This window comes from Salvelinus alpinus, chromosome 12, assembly GCF_045679555.1.
Source record: "Salvelinus alpinus chromosome 12, SLU_Salpinus.1, whole genome shotgun sequence".
NCBI lineage: Eukaryota > Metazoa > Chordata > Actinopteri > Salmoniformes > Salmonidae > Salvelinus > Salvelinus alpinus.
The window spans coordinates 40,781,554-40,804,865 of record NC_092097.1 but is presented as its reverse complement, the minus strand read 5'-3'; the positions used below and the strand labels follow the sequence as shown (position 1 = coordinate 40,804,865).

Here is a 23,312-nt window from a genome sequence, read left to right as displayed (position 1 = left end):
TTTTCAGTGATGCAGCCAGAGATAGATACTCCCGTTGCAAACCCAAAGACAGTACGGTATAGACAGGTTGGTTGTTTAGCAACAAAACCGACACGTGCGCAACTATAGGGCAAAACAGCGGGGGTTGGATTAGATTGTTGACAACATGTAAACTATATTTCGTCTTCAATGTTTATTTATAACAAATACATTTGCACAATGAGCACTTGTCTCTCAAATGCATCATCACAGATGTTGGTTAGCTAGCTAGCGAATTTTAGCATTGACCTGAAATCAATCAAAACAAGGCATGGTATCAAGAACAAGAAAAAAAACTAGCTGAACCGGGTCACTTACAATTCCCCACATAGCAGTTTCTTGTCATTGTTGGTATCTGGACACAGCTATTTGGACACAGCTTTTGGGAAAATGTATGGAGTTTTTGTAGGGATTTGGATAAACGCCGAAAATAAGGTATGTGGTAAACAGGCTTAGGAGATCAAAGGCTATATGTTTGAGGCTATGAGATCATCTTCATCAGCTAATTTTGAAGCATGTATGTCATTTAAAAAAAGCACATTAAGGCTTCATAATTCATAAAGGTCATGTTAACTGACTGATATTTCATATAACAAATCGTACAATATATCTTAAGCCTCTGTTAACTTTCTGCGTTTATCCCAAAACCCTATTCTTTCTCCATTCATTTCCCCCATATAATTGGCTGAACGAACCAGAGGTAAAACATTTCCCTGGTTTTAGGAAGTTCAAGCTGGTGAGCTCTATAGATTAAGCTTTTTATGTAGCAGTTAATCACTCATTTAGAAAAACCTGCAACAGCTTAATTTTCGACATTTTGAGGGAAAGGAAAGTGCATGTGTTTATTGTTTTGCTGCTAACATTGTGTCTCTGATGGTGGCCAGCAAGCATCCACTTCCGAGGTAAACAATGCGAACTCTTCCTAGTCTTTGAATTCGTACCTGCACGAGGTAGAATTGTCATATCGCCGCCTGCTGTACTGGAGTTGTAGCGCATCTGAACAAAACAGTCACCTGTCGCCAAGTGTCCCAAACATAGAGATAGATAGAGGATTCATCTTTGTGTCTGTGTCAGTGGTACATTATCTTCTTCGCGATTGGCTGATCCCTCCTGATGACTCAGTTAGACATGACTCCAACAGGGTTACGAGGAAGGATCAGCCAATGAAGTTGGAAGTCCCACCCAGTTGACTACTTTAAAATGGCGGAAGCCCTCAATGGCACTGCCTACGCTAACACAACCTTTTGGACACTAGAGGCCTCTCATTCTTTATGGTCCCAAAAAATATCACAATCAAACACAGCGAAAGTTAAGTAGTAGTAGTAGGCTAATGTGAAATATTCTACATCTCTACCAGAGGGGTATACTGCAAAGCAAGATCAGTGATCAGATCATATTCTGAAATGGGCGTGGTCAACAACCAAAATTGGCATATCTAAGTTTAGGTTTATAAATGAACCAGAAAACCAATAGTTATTTCTGATTGTTTATCAAAGTTAGCTGGCTAACTCATCCTGCTTTGTAGTACCACTCTGTATACTGTATTATGTCTAGTAAAAAATAAAGATTGAGAAACTACTCAATTTCTTTGAGCTAATTTGAGTCCTGTACTAACTGATCTATAAAATAGCCTTCTATAACAAATGTTACAATTTAAATATAATGATTTACACTAAGTAAAAATGAAAAGATGTATTCACAAGAAGCATGGTATACCAATCCACTCTAAGATGCTCACAACAACATAGCATGGCATTACATGGACTGGGGCTATGTCAGGTTAATGAGAAAGAACACCATGCAGTGGTGTCAAACCCACTACACAGACATAAGAGGTAATGACAGACTAGAGCTGGCGAGGTGACACATTTGAACAAGGAGCCTTGTTGAAACAAAAGATGTGCTGCTTTTAGTACAGCTAGAAGAAAGTCATTGAAATGTACCGTGTATAGTTCTGAACAAAATTAGAAGGTAACTACAGTGGGGAGAACAAGTATTGGATACACTGCCGATTTTGCAGGTTTTCCTACTTACAAAGCATGTAGAGGTCTGTAATTTTTTATCATAGGTACACTTCAACTGTGAGAGACGGAATCTAAAACAAAAATCCAGAAAATCACATTGAATGATTTTTAAGTAATTAAATTGCATTTTATTGCATGACATAAGTATTTGATCACCTACCAACCAGTAAGAATTCCGGCTCTCACAGACCTGTTAGTTTTTCTTTAAGAAGCCCTCCTGTTCTCCACTCATTACCTGTATTAACTGCACCTGTTTGAACTCGTTACCTGTATAAAAGACACCTGTCCACACACTCAATCAAACAGACTCCAACCTCTCCACAATGGCCAAGACCAGAGAGCTGTGTAAAATTGTAGACCTGCACAAGGCTGGGATGGGCTACAGGACAATAGGCAAGCAGCTTGGTGAGAAGGCAACAACTGTTGGCGCAATTATTAGAAAATGGAAGAAGTTGAAGATGACGGTCAATCACCCTCGGTCTGGGGCTCCATGCAAGATCTCACCTCGTGGGGCATCAATGATCATGAGGAAGGTGAGGGATCAGCCCAGAACTACACGGCAGGACCTGGTCAATGACCTGAAGAGAGCTGGGACCACAGTCTCAAAGAAAAGCATTAGTAACACACTACGCCGTCATGGATTAAAATCCTGCAGCGCACGCAAGGTCCCCCTGCTCAAGCCAGCGCATGTCCAGGCCCGTCTGAAGCTTGCCGATGATACAGAGGAGGAATGGGAGGAGGTCATGTGGTCTGATGAGACAAAAATAGAGCTTTTTGGTCTAAACTCCACTCGCCGTGTTTGGAGGAAGAAGAAGGATGAGTACAACCCCAAGAACACCATCCCAACCGTGAAGCATGGAGGTGGAAACATCATTCTTTGGGGATGCTTTTCTGCAAAGGGGACAGGACGACTGCACCGTATTGAGGGGAGGATGGATGGGGCCATGTATCGCGAGATCTTGGCCAACAACCTCCTTCCCTCAGTAAGAGCATTGAAGATGCATGACAGCATGACAACGACCCGAAACACACAGCCAGGGCAACTATGCTCCGTAAGAAGCATCTCAAGGTCCTGGAGTGGCCTAGCCAGTCTCCAGATCTGAATCCAATAGAAAATCTTTGGAGGGAGCTGAAAGTCCGTATTGCCCAGCGACAGCCCCGAAACCTGAAGGATCTGGAGAAGGTCTGTATGGAGGAGTGGGCCAAAATCCCTGCTGCAGTGTGTGCAAACCTGGTCAAGAACTACAGGAAACGTATGATCTCTGTAATTGCAAACAAAGGTTTCTGTACCAAATATTAAGTTCTGCTTTTCTGATGTATCAAATACTTATGTCATGCAATAAAATGCAAATGAATTACTTAAAAATCATACAATGTGATTTTTCTGGATTTTTGTTTTAGATTCCGTCTCTCACAGTTGAAGTGTACCTATGATTAAAATTACAGACCTCTACATGCTTTGTAAGTAGGAAAACCTGCAAAATCGGCAGTGTATCATACTTGTTCTCCCCACTGTATATATATGCTGAAAATGCATTGTAGGCTTCTTGTGCATGTTTATTCCTCAATACATTTACAATGTATTCAACCAATATCAATCACCTTCTGGGGATGTGTTTGTCCTCCTACTACAGGTGTTAGGTAGTGTAAAGGATGTCACACTGCTTCCTAAAAGCCAATTTATGCTTAAAGCCAATTTATACTTGATCTTGTAATGCAATCTGGAGGCTCCGTATGGAGTGTGTGACGCAATAGGCTTGCGGAGGCCAAATCAAGCTCGGTACCACATCGCTGTGTGCCTCCCACATTTTTTAGCAATGTTTAGGGCTCCGTATAGCTCTGTATAGCTCCACATTGGCATGATTGGTTGACGGTAGGTTGGGGCGGTACATCCTGTATCAAAACAAACTCACTTTTGACAACTTCCTTGATAACAAATATAAAGAACTTTGACTAAAGGATATCAGAACAAGTTCACAAATAAACAACATCTTTATAATACCATGTGTAGGGATTTCAAAAACACGAAAGTTAGTTTGAACTCCTGGAAAGCGATCAGGGAGGTAATGGGGATAGATGCGGTATAGAGGTCAATGGAATGCAGACCGCGTGGGATAGAAGGACGTTGGATTGGCGCACATTCAACAAATCTGCTCTAACAAAGTGGATATTTGTCAAATCCGCCATGATTTATGGTTATTAAAAACCAATTTGGATATATTTCGCTGTTTTCTTTGCCTAACATTTAATGCGAATTTATACCTGATTTGTAAATGTGCTCCGGAGGCTCAGTGCAGAGGGTGTGATGCAATTGTGGCGCCTCTAGAGGCTTGTGAAGGCCAAATCGAGCTCCGTACCGCATCGCCATGCACCTCCCAAATTCTCTGCATTGACATGATTGGTTGACGGTAGATGGGGGCAGGAACTCCTGTTTAAACACAAACTCACTTCCTTTGTCAACTTCCTTCACAACAGCTCTGCTCCGCGAAGCGCAAGAAGTATGAATGCTCTGACTTATCTGGAGGCCGCATTGCAGTAAATGCTGTATGGCCACTGCAGACGTCGAATTGACCATGTAGAGCCATAATGCCCGATGTCCACCTAATGCATATGCTTTTTGGTTTTGCCAGATGTCTAGCCTGCATTTTCCATACGTGATGCACATGTGCTTCACTTTTCAAATTAGCTAAAAGCTAGCTAGTTGGATTTTGTGTGTGTACTTCCGTTTGTACCATGGTAAAGCACGAGTTGAAAATATTGAATGCATGTGGTACACAGAATGCACCGCAGCCTAGTGCGGCACCTCCAGTGTAGCATTGTGGACTGCTCCATTGACAATGAATTACTTCTGACGGAACGCTAAGAGTTTGATGCGTCTGCTGGACATGAGGTGTCAGCAAGTACAACTTCCTCCCGATTCGACCCATACCTGGCGCGAACTTAGGACCCCTGCCTTGCTAGCATATTTGACCAGTCGGTGCCACGCGAAAAGCTAGTTATTCACTGGCGTCAGCGGGGATACTTCAGGCTGAGGAGTAAGTTTCACACATCCCCATGTGCTACAGTAGCATCTGAAGCATCTTTGAAATATTTTGATAACACCAATGTACTAGTACTTCAGGGGATAGTTCAAGTGGGGGAGAGGACTCAAATGTTGGGACACACTTAAAATGTGGAATAAAAAATAAAAATAAAAATCTACTAAGTTCTACAAAACATATTATATCCATTTTTGTGCCATGCTCAAATTTGTTTTAAATGGAACACCAGCTTTTTAGTATTAAACAGTTCACCAACAAGTAAGAGTTTGATTTTGCCCTAAGCAGGACTGTCATGTTTCTCCCTCTGGGTTCATCCTCACCTTCAGTTCTTACAAGACTTGTGGCACGTATATGGTCTCTCACCTGTGTGAATACTAAGACGATATTTTAGGCTTTTCTACTGAGTGAATTGTTTGCCACAATAACAACACTGATACGGTCTCTCTCCTGTATACATTTACATTACATTTAAGTCATTTAGCAGACGCTCTTATCCAGAGCGACTTACAAATTGGTGCATTCACCTTATGATATCCAGTGGAACAACCACTTTACAATAGTGCATCTAACTCTTTTAAGGGGGGGGGGGGCTAGAAGGATTACTTTATCCTATCCTAGGTATTCCTTAAAGAGGTGGGGTTTCAGGTGTCTCCGGAAGGTGGTGATTGACTCCGCTGACCTGGCGTCGTGAGGGAGTTTGTTCCACCATTGGGGTGCCAGAGCAGCGAACAGTTTTGACTGGGCTGAGCGGGAACTGTACTTCCTCAGAGGTAGGGAGGCGAGCAGGCCAGAGGTGGATGAACGCAGTGCCCTTGTTTGGGTGTAGGGCCTGATCAGAGCCTGAAGGTACGGAGGTGCCGTTCCCCTCACAGCTCCGTAGGCAAGCACCATGGTCTTGTAGCGGATGCGAGCTTCAACTGGAAGCCAGTGGAGAGAGCGGAGGAGCGGGGTGACGTGAGAGAACTTGGGAAAGTTGAACACCAGACGGGCTGCGGCGTTCTGGATGAGTTGTAGGGGTTTAATGGCACAGGCAGGGAGCCCAGCCAACAGCGAGTTGCAGTAATCCAGACGGGAGATGACAAGTGCCTGGATTAGGACCTGCGCCGCTTCCTGCGTGAGGCAGGGTCGTACTCTGCGAATGTTGTAGAGCATGAACCTACAGGAACGGGTCACCGCCTTGATGTTAGTTGAGAACGACAGGGTGTTGTCCAGGATCACGCCAAGGTTCTTAGCACTCTGGGAGGAGGACACAATGGAGTTGTCAACCGTGATGGCGAGATCATGGAACGGGCAGTCCTTCCCCGGGAGGAAGAGCAGCTCCGTCTTGCCGAGGTTCAGCTTGAGGTGGTGATCCGTCATCCACACTGATATGTCTGCCAGACATGCAGAGATGCGATTCACCACCTGGTTATCAGAGGGGGGAAAGGAGAAGATTAATTGTGTGTCGTCTGCATAGCAATGATAGGAGAGACCATGTGAGGATATGACAGAGCCAAGTGACTTGGTGTATAGCGAGAATAGGAGAGGGCCTAGAACAGAGCCCTGGGGGACACCAGTGGTGAGAGCACGTGGTGCGGAGACAGATTCTCGCCACGCCACCTGGTAGGAGCGACCTGTCAGGTAGGACGCAATCCAAGCGTGGGCCGCGCTGGAGATGCCCAGCTCGGAGAGGGTGGAGAGGAGGATCTGATGGTTCACAGTATCAAAGGCAGCCGATAGGTCTAGAAGGATGAGAGCAGAGGAGAGAGAGTTAGCTTTAGCAGTGCGGAGCGCCTCCGTGACACAGAGAAGAGCAGTCTCAGTTGAATGACTAGTCTTGAAACCTGACTGATTTGGATCAAGAAGGTCATTCTGAGAGAGATAGCAGGAGAGCTGGCCAAGGACGGCACGTTCAAGAGTTTTGGAGAGAAAAGAAAGAAGGGATACTGGTCTGTAGTTGTTGACATCGGAGGGATCGAGTGTAGGTTTTTTCAGAAGGGGTGCAACTCTCGCTCTCTTGAAGACGGAAGGGACGTAGCCAGCGGTCAAGGATGAGTTGATGAGCGAGGTGAGGTAAGGGAGAAGGTCTCCGGAAATGGTCTGGAGAAGAGAGGAGGGGATAGGGTCAAGCGGGCAGGTTGTTGGGCGGCCGGCCGTCACAAGACGCGAGATTTCATCTGGAGAGAGAGGGGAGAAAGAGGTCAAAGCACAGGGTAGGGCAGTGTGAGCAGAACCAGCGGTGTCGTTTGACTTAGCAAACGAGGATCGGATGTCGTCGACCTTCTTTTCAAAATGGTTGACGAAGTCATCAGCAGAGAGGGAGGAGGGGGGAGGAGGGGGAGGAGGATTCAGGAGGGAGGAGAAGGTGGCAAAGAGCTTCCTAGGGTTAGAGGCAGATGCTTGGAATTTAGAGTGGTAGAAATTGGCTTTAGCAGCAGAGACAGAAGAGGAGAATGTAGAGAGGAGGGAGTGAAAGGATGCCAGGTCCGCAGGGAGGCGAGTTTTCCTCCATTTCCGCTCGGCTGCCCGGAGCCCTGTTCTGTTTTGTATGACTCATCTTATGATCTGCCAATAATTTACAGCATTCTTTACACTGATGTGTTTTGTATTTCTCCTCTGTGTGAGTCACCATATGTTCTTTCAGGCATATAATATGACTGAAGCATTTGCCACATTCACTGCACTGATATTGTTTCTCTCCAGTTTGTGTTACATTTACATTTTAGTCATTTAGCAGACGCTCTTATCCAGAGCGACTTACAGTAGTGTTCTTATATGGACTATCAGGTTATGTTTCTGGCTGAGGTATTTGCCACTTTCTTTGCAACAATTCACTTTCTGCCCTGTATGCGTCATCATATGCCTGGTAAGGATTATCTTCTGATGAAACTTTTGCCACATACTTTGCAGCAATGTGTTTTCTCCCCCGTGTGACTTCTCATACTGTATGTTCGGTCAGGTTTACCTTCTTACTGAAACTTTCTCCACATACATTGCAGCAACACAATTTCTCCCTTGTGTGAATTTTCTGATGTGATTTTAAAATGCTAATTTTCACAATGCATTTCCTGCAGACAGGACACCTGTGTGGTCTCTCCCCTGAGTGAGCCGCCCTCAATGGAACTTTCAGTTCACTGGCTTCCCTGGTCTTAACTGAGCTGTATCCTTTCTTTGTCCATGTTCTCTTTGATTTGAGTGGCTGTAACCCTGACATTAGTCCTCCACTGTCCATCCCATTGTCACTTTGACTGTTCCCAATATGAGCTGCAGAACAATCAGAATTTATTGGAGAAAGGGGCTTCAATTCACTATTTGGTTCTGATTCTCCATAGCCCTCTCCATCAAGTTCTGTTTTGATTTATTCAGATGTGTGTGTTGGTAGAAAGTCCTCTACGTTCTCCACAATCTGGGTTTGGGGAAGATGTGAGGGCTGAGGTGGGTCCTGATCATAGTCACTTTTCACACAGGGAAGAGAGAATTTGAACTCTTTGATATCAGACTCTGAAGCTGCTCTTCCTCATGACTGGTCCCAAACTCCTCCTGTTCCTCTTTAATCTGAGTGGGCTCTGTGTCCTTCTGGCCCAGACTGGGGCTCCACTCCTGCTGCTCAGTGGGAACCTCCTCTTCAGGGACATGGAAAGTGAGCTGATGCGGGTCTGGAGCGATGTAGAGATTAACATCAGGGAAGTAGGCTGACATACACTACCGGTCAAAAGTTTTAGAACACCTACTCATTCAAGGGTTTTTCTTTATCTTTACTATTTTCTACATTGTAGAATAATAGTGAAGACATTATAACTGAAATAACACATGGAATCATGTAGTAACCAAAAAAGTGTTCAACAAATCAAATATATTTTATATTTGAGATTCTTCAAATAGCCACCCTTTGCCTTGATGGCAGCTTTGCACACTCTTGGCATTCTCTCAACCAGCTTCACCTGGAATGCTTTTCCAACAGTCTTGAAGGAGTTCTCACATAGGCTGCACACTTGTTGGCTGCTTTTCCTTCACTCTGTGGACCGACTCATCCCAAACCATCTCAATTGGGTTGAGGTCGGGGGATTGTGGAGGCCAGGTCATCTGCTGCAGCATTCCATCACTCTCCTTCTTGGTAAAATAGCCCTTACACAGCCTGGAGGTGTGTTGTGTCATTGTGCTGTTGAAAAACAAATGATAGTGGAACTAAGCGCAAACCAGATGGGATGGCGTATCGCTGCAGAATGCTGTGGTAGCCATGCTGGTTAAGTGTGCCTTGAATTCTAAATAAATCACTGACTGTGTCACCAGCAAAGCACCCCCACACCATAACACCTCCTCCTCCATGCTTTACCGTGGGAAATACACATGCAGAGACCATCAATTCACCCACACTGCGTCTCACAAAGACACGGCGGTTGGAACCAAAAATCTCCAATTTGGACTCCAGACCAAAGGACAATTTTCCACTGGTCTAATGTCCATTGCTCATGTTTCTTGGCCCAAGCATGTCTCTTCTTCTTATTGGTGTCCTTTAGTAGTGGTTTCATTGCAGAAATTCGACCATGAAGGCCTCATTCACACAGTCTCCTCTGAACAGTTGATGTTGAGATGTGTCTGTTACTTGAACTCTGTGAAGCATTTATTTGGGCTGCAATTTCTGAGGCTGGTAACTCTAATGAACGTATCCTCTGCAGCAGAGGCAACTGGGTCTTCCATTCCTGTGGCGGTCATCATGAGAACCAGTTTCATCATAGCGCTTGATGTAGCGCTGCGACTGCACCCGAAGAAACTTTCAAAGTTCTTAAAATTTTCTGCATTGACTAACCTTCATGTCTTAAAGTAATGATGGACTGTCATTTCTCTTTGCTTATTTGAGCTGTTCTTGCCATAATATGGACTTGGTCTTTTACCAAATAGGGCTATCTTCTGTATACTACCTCTACTGTGTCACAACACAACTGATTGGCTCAAGCGCATTAAGAAGGAAAGAAATTCCACAAATGAACTTTTAACAAGGCCCACCTGTTAATTGAAATGCATTCCTCATCAAGTTGACTACCTCATCAAGTTGGTTGAGAGAATGCAATGAGTGTGCAAAGCTGTCATCAAGGCAAAGGGTGGCTGATGATTCCATATGTGTTATTTCATAGTTTTGATGTCTTCACTATTATTCTACAATGTAGAAAATAGTAAAAATGAAGAAAAACCCTTGAATGAGTAAGTGTTCTAAAACTTTTGACCGGTGATGATCCTCCTTTGAGCGGAAATTTCTTCCTCATAGTCTGTTATTGTTTTTTCCACTGCCCCATATCTCAACAGCCGTCACTGTTCATTTCTCAGTAACAAACACATTCAAAGACTAGTTTTTACATTTTCATTTGAGTGATTGTCGAGCAGTTCCGTTCGTATACTAGCTAACCCGCACAGATGAAATGCAAATATTTAGTTAACTGGTAATTATAGAACTCTGTTTGAAACTGGAGCTAGCTAACTCCATGTCATTGGTAACAGAGATATTTCCTTCCAGGGCAGACTGGGACAAGAATTCGGCCCTGGCATTCTATGCACACAAGCCAACATCACTGTACAAGCCGCCAACTATAAAATGTTTTATGAGATTGGAGAACACATTGGGAAGGATCTCTGACCATTTTCCATACATAATCTTTCAAAATACTTTATCCTTCATCTGCGATTATGGACTGCCCTCTTCAATTCCAACCACAGGTTTTCAATTGGGTTGAAGTCCGGAGACTGAGATGGCCGTTGCAAAATATTGATTTTGTGGTCAATTAACCACTTCTTTGTGGATTTTGAAGTGTGCTTTGGATTATTGTCTTGCTGGAAGATCCACTTGCGGGCAAATGTCAGCCTCCTGGCAGAGGCAAGCAAGTTTTTGGCTTAAATGTCCTGGTACTATGGGGCTATTTTGCTTCCAGTGGTCCTGGGGCCCTTGTTAAGGACAAAGGCATCATGAACTTTATCGAGTACCAGGAGATTTTTGCTAAAAACCTGGGTGCCTCTGCCAGGAGGCTGACACTTCGCTGAGAGTGGCTCTTATGTACTGTCACAGATTTACATACAGAATAATAGAAATTGCCCTGAGGCCACATTGACCGTAAGTGTTAAGTGTTAATTACTATTGCAGGGCTCCAGCCTAACAATTTCCCCTGGTTTCACTGGTGCCACTAAACATGATTTGTTCTGAACCAACATCTTATAAAGTCATTCATAGGACTTTATTAAGAACTATAATAGTTAGACTACTGACGTATTCAAAAAATACGTCTAACACGTCCAAGCAGGAATGCATGATTCAACCTATTTTGACGTGCAACCTAATCCAGTGATTGTCATGAATTTTGTCTTGACAATTAGACTATAGTTTACTATATTGTACTGTCAAAATAGGACTCCAGAATTTCCTACAACTGCATTTCAAAATGTTATACATCAGAATGCATTTTTCTCTTGAGCACATTGGGGGAGAGGAGAGTGGCTTGCTCATCACAGTATTGGGCCCGAGAGGGCACAAGGGCAGGGCAGGCCCTTTCATTACAGTAATCATGAGAATAATACACTCACTTTTTGTTCCGGCACCTCCTGATTTACAAATTAAGCACTGTATGTAACTTTCTCTCTGCATTTTTTATTTATGTTTTTTATTTTTTATTCATAATACAAAATTATCAACAATTTACATCACTACATCAAACATGTCTAATACAACACAGGTATAAACAGGAAAATACTAAATATATACAAAAATAAAAACGTTTTTTTTTATATACATAAAAAAAAAGAAGACAATTCTAGTGCAATTGTGTCCACTCTGAAAACATCTTCCTGACTCATTATAATGAGATGTTATCCCTAGTTAATAAGAATAACATCTTAAATCAAATCAAATGTATTTATATAGCCCTTCTGATATCTCAAAGTGCTGTACAGAAACCCAGCCTAAAACCCCAAACAGCAAGCAATGCAGGTGTAGAAGCACGGTGGCTAGGAAAAACTCCCTATAAAGGCCAAAACCGAGGAAGAAACCTAGAGAGGAACCAGGCTATGAGGGGTGGCCAGTCCTCTTCTGGCTGTGCCGGGTGGAGATTATAACAGAACATGGCCAAGATGTTCAAATGTTCATAAATTACCAGCATGGTCAAATAATAATAATCACAGTAGTTGCAGCAAGTCAGCACCTCAGGAGTAAATGTCAGTTGGCTTTTCATAGCCGATCATTGAGAGTATCTCTACCGCTCCTGCTGTCTCTAGAGAGTTGAAAACAGCAGGTCTGGGACAGGTAGCACGTCCGGTGAACAGGTCAGGGTTCCATAGCCGCAGGCAGAACAGTTGAAACTGGAGCAGCAGCACGGCCAGGTGGACTGGGGACAGCAAGGAGTCATCATGCCAGGTAGTCCTGAGGCATGGTCCTAGGGCTCAGGTCCTCCGAGAGAGAGAAAGAAAGAGAGAATTAGAGAGAGCATACTTAAATTCATACAGGACACTGGATAAGATAGGAGAAGTACTCCAGATATAACAAACTGACCCTAGCCCCCTGACACAAACTACTGCAGCATAAATACTGATAAATACTAACAAGATTAAATTCAATCAAAAATATTTGTAATTTCGGTATAGAATTCTGGAATTTTTGTTTGGTGTATAAAGTATTTGACAACAAGAATAAAAAAATTGACAATCCTTTCAATGGTCTTGTTATCATTGCAATAGTAACATATATCCTTCATGTCAAAAACATGGGTAGTGTTCAAAAAGGTAAATAAGTATTCTGCAAGGTTTTCCCAAAATTCTCTCACGGATTCACATTCATAGAACAAATAAATCAGATTTTCCCCTTTTTAGCTGAAAACACAGATATAAATCGATAGCCAAAAATTTGGACAACTGATTGGCTCAAACGCATTAAGGAAAGAAATTCCACAAATTAACTTTAACAAGGCACACCTGTTAATTGAAATGCATTCCAGATTACTACCTCAAACTGGTTGAGAGAATGTCAAGAGTATGCAAAGCTGTCAACAAGGCAAAGGGTGGCTACTTTGAAGAATCTAAAATATATTTGATTTGTTTAACACTTTTTTGGTTACTACATGATTCCATATGTGTTATTTCATAGTTTGTCTTCAATATTATTAGACAATGTAGACAAAGGGTTCACACATATATATATATATCACATTTACATAAGTATTCAGACACTTTACTCGAGTCTTCTTGAAATGCATTCCAGATGACTACCTCATCAAACTGGTTGAGAGAATGCCAAGAGTGCACAAAGCTGTCATCAAGGCTTGTAGCGTGTTCTTGGGTATGACGCTACAAGCTTGGCACATCTATATTTGGAGAGTTTCTCCCAGTCTTCTTTGCAGATCCTCTCAAGCTCTGTCAGGTTGGATGGGGAGCGTTGCTGCACAGCCATTTTCAGGTGTTCAATAGGGTTTAAGTCCAGGCTCTGGGTGGGCCACTGAAGGACATTTAGAGACTTGTCCCAAAGCCACTCCAGTGTTGTCTTCATTGTCTTGGCTATGTGCTTAGGGTCTTGTCCTGTTGGAGGGTGAATATTCGCCCCCAGTCGGAGGTCCTAAGCGCTCTGGAGCAGGTTCTCATCAAGCATCTCTCTGTACTTTGCTCCGTTCACCTTTCCCTCGATCCTGACTAGTCTCCCAGTCCCTGCCACTGAAAAACATGCCCAAAGCATGATGCTACCACCACCATGCTTCACCGTAGGGATGGTGCCAGGTTTCTTCCAGACGTGACGCTTGGCATTCAGGCCAAAGAGTTCAATCTTGGTTTCATCAAATCAAATTTGTCACATACACATGGTTAGCAGATGTTAATGCGAGTGTAGCAAATGCTTGTGCTTCTAGTTCCGACAGCGCAGTAATATCTAACAAGTAATCTAACAATTCCCCAACAACTGCCTAATACACACAAATCTAAAGTGGTGAATGAGAATATGTACATGTAAGTATATGGATGAACGAAGGCCGAGCGGCATAGGCAAGGTGCAATAGATGGTATAAAATACAGTATATACATGTGATATGAGTAATGTAGGATATGTAAACATTATTAAAGTGGCATTATTTAGGGTGCATTGTTAAAGTGACAAGTGATCCATTTATTAAAGTGGCCAGTGATTGGGTCTCAATGTAGGCAGCAGCATCTCTGAGTTAGTGATTGCTGTATAACAGTCTGATGTCCTTGAGATAGCTGTTTTTCAGTCTCTTGATCCCAGCTTTGATGCACCTGTACTGACCTCACCTTCTGGATGGTAGCGGTGTGAACGGGCAGTGGCTCTGGTGGTTGTTGTCCTTGATGATCTTTTTGGCCTTCCTGTGACATCAGGTGCTGTAGGTGTCAAGGAGGGGAGGTATTTTGCCCCTGGTGATGCGTTATGCAGACCGCACCACCCTCTGGAGAGCCTTGTGGTTTACCAGGCGGTGATACAGCCCGACAGGATGCTCTCGATTGTGCATCTGTAAAAGTTTGTCAGGGTTTGGTGTGACAAGCCGAATTTATTCAGCCTCCTGAGGTTGAAGAGGCGCTGTTGCGCCTTCTTCACTGTCTGTGAGAGTGAACCATTTCAGTTTGTCTGTGATGTGTACGCCGAGGAACTTGAAGCGTTCCACCTTCTCCACTGCTGACCCTTCGATGTGGATAGGGGGGTGTTCCCTCTGCTCTTTCCTGAACCCCACGATCATCTCCTTTGTTTTGTTGACATTGAGTGAGAGGTTGTTTTCCTGACATCTCTCTCCGAGTGCCCTCACCTCCTCCCTGTAGATTGTCTCGTCGTTGTTGGTAATCAAGCCCACAAACTTGATGATTGAGTTGGAGGCGTACATGGCCATGCAGTCGTGTGTGAACAGGGAGTACAGGAGGGGGCTGAGCACACAACCTTGTGGAGCCCCAGTGTTGAGGGGGCGGCCCGTCAGAAAGTCCAGGACCCAATTGCACAGGGCGGGGTTGAGACCCAGGGACTCCAGCTTGATGATGAGCTTGGAGGGTACTATGGTGTTGAATGCTGAGCTGTAGTCAATGAACAACATTCTTACATAGGTATTCCTTTTGTCCAGATGGGATAGGGCAGTGTATAGTGTGATGGCGATTGCGTCGTCTGTGGACTTGTTGGGGGGGGGGTATGCAAACTGAAGTGGGTCTAGGGTGGCAGGTAAGGTGGTGATATGATCCTTGACTAGTCTCTTGGCTTCTTGGGTACAGGATCAATGAAGCATGTGGGGACAACAGACCAGGATAGGGAGCGATTGAATATGTCCGTAAACACACCAGCCAGCTGGTCTGCGCATGCTTTGAGGACGCGGTTAGGGATGCTGTCTGGGCCAGAAGCCTTGCGAGGGTTAACACGTTTAAATGTTTTACTCACGTCAGCCACAGAGAAGGAGGGGGGGGGGGGGGGGGGGCGCAGTCCTTGTTAACGGGCCGCGACGGTGTCACTGTATTATCCTCGAATTAAACAAGTTTGGAACCACCAAGACTCTTCCTAGAGCTGGCCGCCCCTCCAAACTGAGCAATCGGGGGAGAAGGACTTTAGTCAGGGTGGTGACCAAGAACCCGATGGTCACTCAGGAGGCTGAAGAAATTTGGCTTGGCACCTTAAACCCTCACCAACTTTTACATATGCACAATTGAGAGCATCCTGTCAGGCTGTATCACTTCCTGGTACGGCAACTGCACCACCCGCTTCCGCAATTGGGACAAACTACCGGGGGAAAACTACCTGCCCTCAAGGACACCCACAGCCCCTGATTTCACAGCAAGGTCAAAAAGATCATTAAGGACAGCAACCATCTGAGCCACTGCCCGCTATCATCCAGAAGGCGAGGTCAGTACAGGTGCATCAAAGCTGGGACCGAGAGACTGAAAAACAGCTTCTATCGCAAGGCCATCAGACTGTTAAATAGCCATCACTAGCACCTTAGAGGCTGCTGCCCTATATACAAAGACTTTAAATCACTGGCCACTTTAAACATGGAAGACTAGTCACTTTAATAATGTTTACCTATTTTGCATTACTCATCTCATACGTATATACTGTATTCTATTCTATTGTATTTTAGTCTATGCGTCTCCGACATTTATATATTCTTAATTCCATTCCTTTACTTTAGATTTGTGTGTATTGTTGTGAAATTGTTAGATATTACTGCACTGTTTGACTTTAGAAACACAAGCATTTCGCTACACCCGCAATAACATCTGCATGTGACCAATATAAAAAAATATATATTTTGAGATAATGGACTCATTTGATTTGAGCCATCTATTTCAGAACTTATTCATCATGATCTCTAGTCTTACATTGAGCTATTATATTCCTGAACTCTACTGATTCTGGTCTTCCATATGGCTGCTGGCTTTATCCAGAAACAACCCCAACATCCTCAAGATTTAGTGAGAGGTTGTTTCTGGATGACACCCGTGTATCCCGCTGACAGGGGCGCTACTACGGGATTATCGTAAAAATGGAAAATAAATTGACGTATCTAGCGTCTGAGAATGGCCGTGTTCGACGGCATCAAAACCGTGATGTGTCATGGGTAAATCGTGATTGACTGGCTAATCTACAAATAACATTGAGTAGTTATTTATGAAGCAAGGTGATTTGTAGATTAGTCAGTCTCGTTTTTAAAGTTAAAAGGTATACAGTTTTTGGCATAATTTACTTTTCGTAGCAGGTTTTGTAGAATTAGGTTAAGATTAGGAAAAGGGTTAGCTAAAATGCACAAAAAAGTCTAATTTTGAAACCAAATTTGACAAAAGCTGTATCCCATCTAGACTTGACCCCTTTAAAAAGTCGGCTGCAATATCAGTCCACCCATTGGGCGTGTTCGAACAGATCCCTTTTGTCAAGTCGGTGACCATCGGCGGTAACGCCTTTCAAAGTGTTTTGTATTATGGGGATAAAATTTGTCCAGCTTCCGAATGCATGGACTTTAATCACATTATTTTTGTAAAGGCCATGATGTTTTGATTGCCAGTTTCTGCAGTTAGTCTTCACCAACTTCATCTTTCAGCCATCGCCTGCAATGTGGGAGGCTCTATTGTCAACCAATCATTAGGGTGTTTTTGTTTGACCCACCTGAACATGACCAAAGACATGACAAACAGGAACCAACTTTGCTGCGATTCATACAGTGGATATAAACAAATTAATGTGATATTTGAGGCTCTCTCAATGATTGTACACACACGAGTTTAGTTTGTGAGTGTGTGATATGGGGGTCAGAGACATGTTAATTTCGACATTATAAAGACACTTTTATAAACAATGGCAACACTGCCATGTTCATCTGTACCTTGCTGTTGGAAAACCACACTAGTGTCCAACTTTCGGCTGTTGCAGATGCACCTTCCCCGACTTCACTCCTCGACTTTCATCTACAGTCGGTTGCTTTTCTCTTACCCCTCAAACGAGCCCATAGTCATGGATCAGGTGAGAGAGGACGAGCCAGAGGTTTCACTCTTGCCAAAATAAGCCCATGAGTTTCTATGGGCTTATTTTGGACCTAAGCTTGTCGCCCGCCTGCCTGCCTTTGGGACAACTCCCATTGTTAGGGTGGAGACAAAAGCATCTCATTATATACAGTTCCCTGATCAGGTGCTGATAATGGCCTTGCTCGAGAGGCTCAAAACCACAATGTATTGTGGGTAAATTGTGACGGACTGATCTACAAATAATAATGAGTGTTATTTATGATTTGTAGATCAGTCAGTCAGTAGTTGTTTTGATGCGCTCGAACACGGCCATTGTAACAGTGTTTCTTCAATCCCTCTACTTACCAAAGGATTAGTGTCTTTATTTAACCTTAATTTAACTAGGCAAGTCAGCTATATGGGAGTAGCCTATTAGCATTCAGAGAGTGAAACACAAATATGTTACATATAGAGCGAGTTTCCTGTTTTCATTTCCTTCCTATTTTACCCTTATTCATAAGATTCTGCAGCATTCCAGGTAGGATTGTTATATCAATGTGGTTCCTGAGATGACTACGCATTGTGATATGAGCAGATTTGCGCCGAAAATGTGTATCTGGAACGCACCCAGAATCTACGCATTCTACGTTTCTCGACTGTTTACTAGCCATCGGACTACGATTTGGAAACATTGCCTAAAACGCCAATACGGTGGTATTTTATTCACAAAATGACAAAGTTGAACCTGCTAAATGTGTTTTTAAGTGAGAGATTAGCTGCAGCTGCTAAAGAAATATTTATAGAGGTGGAAAATATTTTAATCGAATACCAGGAAGAAATCACTCGTTCAAAGGCAGAGAATGACCGTCTTCGCGGGCTACTGGACGTCGCTTTCCAGTTTACGCCAGGTTAGGCTGCAGACCGATAGCCTAGAAATGTGACAATGTTTCATCATTATTTTATTTTAAATGTAATCGTTTAAATGTAAATGTAATTTAAATAAATGTTAACATCCCCTCCATGGTGGTACTGTATGTGCGAATGTCAGAACAGTGCACTGTTATCCACCATATCATTTTTGACTACATATCTTCCTTTTCCTCTGTTCGCTAGCACAACAGCCCATTCAGCTTATAGCCTCTGATGAGGAGGTTTCCCCTAAGCACCAGCAGCACTGTGAACAAGAGTGGAGCCCCAGTCTGGGCCAGGAGGACCCAGAGCCAACACAGTTTAAAGAGGAACAGGAGCTCAGGACCAGTCAGTTGGAAGAGCAGTTTCAAGGGCTGGAATCGGATACAGAATCCATATTCACACCTTCCTGTGTGAAAAGTGACTATAATCAGGATTCGCCTCAGCCCATAAATCTTTACCAAATTCAAACTGTGGAGGTCGGAGAGGGAAAATCTCCGTCTCTCCCCGCCAACAAAACTGAAGCAATCAAACCAGAACCCGAAGGAGAGGGCTTTGAAATATCCGAACCAAGCAATCCACAATCCTTCTATGCCATGAATCTAGACAATGCTGAAGCTCAGAGTGAAAATGGTATATATTTCAATGAGATAGACAGTGATGGACTTCCCTCTGAGTTTGAGGTACCACAGCCAAATCAACCGAGCAGTGCCAGGAGAGGGCAAAGAATATGCACAGCGAAGACTGTGAAAAAGAACCCTGATGAGAAGCCGTACCAGTGCAACGTCTGTGGGAAAAGTTTTCATCACATGTCCAAACTTAGAACACATCTAAGGGTACACACAGGAGAGAGGCCATTCAGCTGTCCAGAGTGTGGGAAATGTTTCAGCCAGTCTGGCGAAGTCAACAGACACCTTAAAACACACAATCGGCACAGGGCCTATTTATCCGGCCTATGAGGGAGATGCACCCTCTCTTGTGTCGAACTATGAATAAAAAAATAATAAAGATTGCTGTTTTTTGTTTGAAAACAAGTGTTCTTGCTATTTATTTATAGGGGTGGGAGATATTATGCCTACCATTCCACTCAGTTCAGCAGGACAGCATTTGTTTGTTTGTCCTGTGGCAGTTGAAATAGCATTATCCCAAATTGACCCCAATTGTTATAGTCTTATTTACCAATGTACACATGAAATCCATTCAGAAACATATTTGTACTGACTCACTCTTGGCACTCATTGGACCCTAAGTGTAGGCCTAATCTCTGTTCATGTTGTGGTATGAATACTGTTGCTTAAAACAGAAAATGTGACTATTGTACATGAATGTCTTTATTGCATATTTTGTGGTGTTTGAACATGTCTGTTTTCCATTGGGGTGTTTCATAGCCATTAGTATTGCTTGACTTGGACTTGCTACGTCAATCTGAAGGCCCTTCAGATCTTGGACCCTGGAGATCACAGGACAGGGCATGGTCGAAAAATGTCCTAAACATACATTGCACTGCTAGCCAACTGTATTTTAAAACATTTTTGATTTGGAATCAGAGAGATTATCACAGAGATCCTATAAAATCTGGATTCTAAAGGAATGCTAATCTTATCAAACTGTTTATCGCTCAGTCACACAGACCATGTGTTATGTTGTTCCTGCATTGGTTTACACATGGACATGAACTGTATTAATATTACTGTAGCAAATTCGGGTGGTAGCCTCGACCGGGTCTCGAACCCGATTCCAGCGACTGTCAAGCCAACACATTAACCGTTAGGCTAAGTGGGCCAAACCTCTTGAATAGGGTTGATAGGTGTTGGGTTAAGGTCACTACACTAACCCATTCCTTCGGGAGAGCATGTTCCCACACTTCTATGTACCGAGTCCCTCACGTGGATACGCCTCTCCGATGGCCCCACAGGCTTCCATCCTACTTCTGACACCAATGTAGCAAATTTGGGGGGTATCCCCGACCAGGACTTGGTCCAGCCCGGGTCCACCGACTAAAGCCAACACCGTAAACGTTAAAGGGATACTTCAAGATTTTGGCAATGATGCCCTTTATCTACTTCCCCAGATGAACTCGTGGATACCATTTTTATGTCTCAGTAGCTAGGTTTCCATCCAATTTGCAACCTTGCAATATTCATGCGAATATTTAAAAATCTGCATAAAAACAATATGCATATTTTCCCACCAGAGATGTGTTTCCATCAAATTGACTTGTTGCAGATAAAAGGCTGTGCATGATGACCAAGTGCCCATAAAAAAAACTATTGCGGTTAAATAAAAAAATGCAAGTTCAAATTGCTTTCCATCGCATTTTCACTGATGGTTTTCTCACAAAAATTGTATATAGGTGTAACGGATCTGAAATGGCTAGCTAGTTAGCGGGTACGCGCTACTAGCATTTCAATCAGTTACGTCACTTGCTCTGAGACTTAAGTAGGGTTTCCCCTTGCTCTGCAAGGGCTGCGGCTTTTGTGGAGCGATGGGTAACGACGCTTCGTGGGTGACTGTTGTTGATGTGTGCAGAGGGTCCCTGGTTCGCGCCCGTGTCGGGGCGAGGGGACGCCGTAAAGTTATACTGTTACATTGATGCTGTTGACCCGGATCACTGGTTGCTGCGGAAAAGGAGGAGGTTGAAAGGGGGGTGAGTGTAACGGATCTGAAATGGCTAGCTAGTTAGCGGGTACGCGCTACTAGCATTTCAATCAGTTACGTCACTTGCTCTGAGACTTAAGTAGGGTTTCCCCTTGCTCTGCAAGGGCCGCGGCTTTTGTGGAGCGATGGGTAACGACGCTTCGTGGGTGTCAGTTGTTGATGTGTGCAGAGGGTCCCTGGTTCGCGCCCGTGTCGGGGCGAGGGGACGTACTAAAGTTATACTGTTACATAGGGAGTGTGCCCACTCTGGTATTTGAACGTGCACTCTAGCCCAGAGTATTCCAAATTCAGTCTTGGCCCACCCTGGTTGCAGGTATTGGTTTTTGCCCTAGCACTAGACAGCTGATTCAAGTAACAAACTCACCATCAAGCTTCGATTATTTGAATCAGCTGTGTAGTGCTAGAGCAACAACAACAAAGTACACCAAGGTTGGGCCCCAGGACCAAGTTTGGGAAACTCTGGGTTAGAGTGCACATATAGCCTACATCCCTTATACTCAACTCTGGACATTGAAGCCAGTTCCACTGCACTTTTTCATTGTTCCCCTCTAGTCAGAGACTGATTTATACCTGTGACACCAGGTGTGTGCAATTAATTATCAGGTAGAACAGAAAACCAGCAGGCTCTGGACCTCATAGGGTAAGAGTTGAGTAACCCTGGCCTACATGATGAGATTATTATGGACAAACGAGTGAAATTATTTTTATTTGTCAAATGGTAGCAAGGCATCAATGATTATGTCATGAGAATAATCCCCACTATATTTATTGGAAAGGATCATCAAGTTTATCACCTTGCACTTTCAACACCCTGTGAAGTTCATCATAATTTATTTAATCTGTAGTTTAATAAACTGCAAGCTTTTCCAACGTAGTAGTGGGAGATGTCATCGCCTTCAATATGATGGTTACTATATAAATATTTGCACATAAGTGTTGACACAAACATTTGCCGCATAATACATATTACAGGCACAAAAAGATCGCACCTTGTCTAGAATATTTTGTTTTGTCAACATTTGGAAAGTTTACCAAACAAATGTGTTTCCATCTGGCCTGTCATGACATGTTTTATCCGACATATAATTTACTCGCATAAAAAGTTTGGATGGAAACCTGGTCTGTGTCCAGTATGAAGGAAGTTGGAGGTACTTTCACGAGCCAATGCTAACTAGCGTTAATGCCTAGCAAATACCCATAGACTTCCAGTCAAATGCTATTTAGCAACTTCCTTCAAAGTGAACGTAGAGACATACAAATAGTATCCACGAGTTCATCCGACTCTGGAGAAGTAGATAAAGGGACTCATTGCCACAATCCAGAAGTCTCTCTTTAAGCCAAGAGGTCGCTAGGTTGTGGCTACATTATAAACATTACAACACATTTTCAAATGGAACAAGAATGAGCAGATCAGGGCCCAAATGACTGCAACTGGTTCGGATTTCAAATAAATATGCCCTTTCTCTTTAAGAACAAGTTGCTCGCTCAGTAGGTGGCGACAATACATCAATAGGTGTATTCTGCCATAAAACTTTAAAGAAGAAGAACAAGTTGCTTGTCACGTGTGCTTATGAAGTTTAGAAAGTTTGACAGCAGTTTTACAACGTCAGCTAACCTAGCTGTGTGTTTAGCTGTTTTCTGCTGTCTTTCAGTCTAATGCAATTAAGGTTCACCCCGCTACAATATTTGTACGTTTGGGAGAATATAGGGTTTCTTCCGGTATAGCGAACTGCTGAAAATCGAACATGGAAGTTGTTCAGGTAAGTCGTTTGACACGAGTTTTCGTTATATTAGCAAACAGTTAACTTTAGCTAGTGAAGGGGACCAACATTCGTGACATTTTAGTGTTGGGAGCTAGCTAGCTGGATACTTCTACCAATTAAAAAATAAATGAAAAATACATCTCGCTTGACCACGGTCATGATTCAGATTTTTTTCTTCTCCAATTTAAGAAACTTCTGTCGGGGTTCAATCTTGACCTGGGACCTTTGAAAGAACCTCTGGGATTTATTCGGATTCTGGAATGGGTAAGATAACCTCTTAATCCTTTTAGAGGACTTTGCCAAAATGTATTGTGTTGCAACCCATTGCTATGTCTATTGTCTCGCAATTTTCACATACACTAAACTTGTTAGCTACGTTAATTAACTAGCTAGTTTGTCATGTTCTTGGTTAATGTTAATGTTGCGCGCTAGTTACTTGTTTTTTTGTAGTTTAATTTCGGAGTAATGTTATAACTTGGTAG

The 23,312-nt window shown here is 43.3% G+C and overlaps 2 protein-coding genes across 2 annotated transcripts in view; both read left to right on the top strand.

Moving 5' to 3' along the window:
• Positions 1-17,789: 17,789 nt before the first annotated feature.
• LOC139536102 (protein glass-like) lies at positions 17,790-19,440 on the top strand. The gene is made up of 2 exons (XM_071336261.1): positions 17,790-18,408; positions 18,614-19,440. Exons 1-2 carry the CDS (start codon positions 18,231-18,233, stop codon positions 19,366-19,368), a joined length of 933 nt encoding a protein of 310 aa, XP_071192362.1. The 5' UTR covers positions 17,790-18,230; the 3' UTR covers positions 19,369-19,440.
• Positions 19,441-22,606: 3,166 nt separating this feature from the next.
• Positions 22,607-23,312, top strand: part of LOC139536103 (synaptophysin-like protein 1) — a 56,384-nt gene continuing 55,678 nt past the window's right edge. Inside the window, exons 1-2 of the mRNA XM_071336262.1 lie at positions 22,607-22,827; positions 23,020-23,094. Coding sequence (XP_071192363.1) covers positions 22,813-22,827; positions 23,020-23,094 — 90 coding nt within the window. The 5' untranslated portion in view covers positions 22,607-22,812. The remainder of the gene's footprint in view (positions 22,828-23,019; positions 23,095-23,312) is intronic.

What these genes read in the sequence shown, in the direction of transcription:
- LOC139536102 (XM_071336261.1), top strand. Translation starts at nt 18,231, where the DNA reads ATGACAAAGTTGAACCTGCTAAATGTGTTTTTAAGTGAGAGATTAGCT. An exon ending in CGCTTTCCAGTTTACGCCAG is followed by an intron (nt 18,409 to 18,613) that starts GTTAGGCTGCAG and finishes TCTGTTCGCTAG; the next exon opens with CACAACAGCCCATTCAGCTT.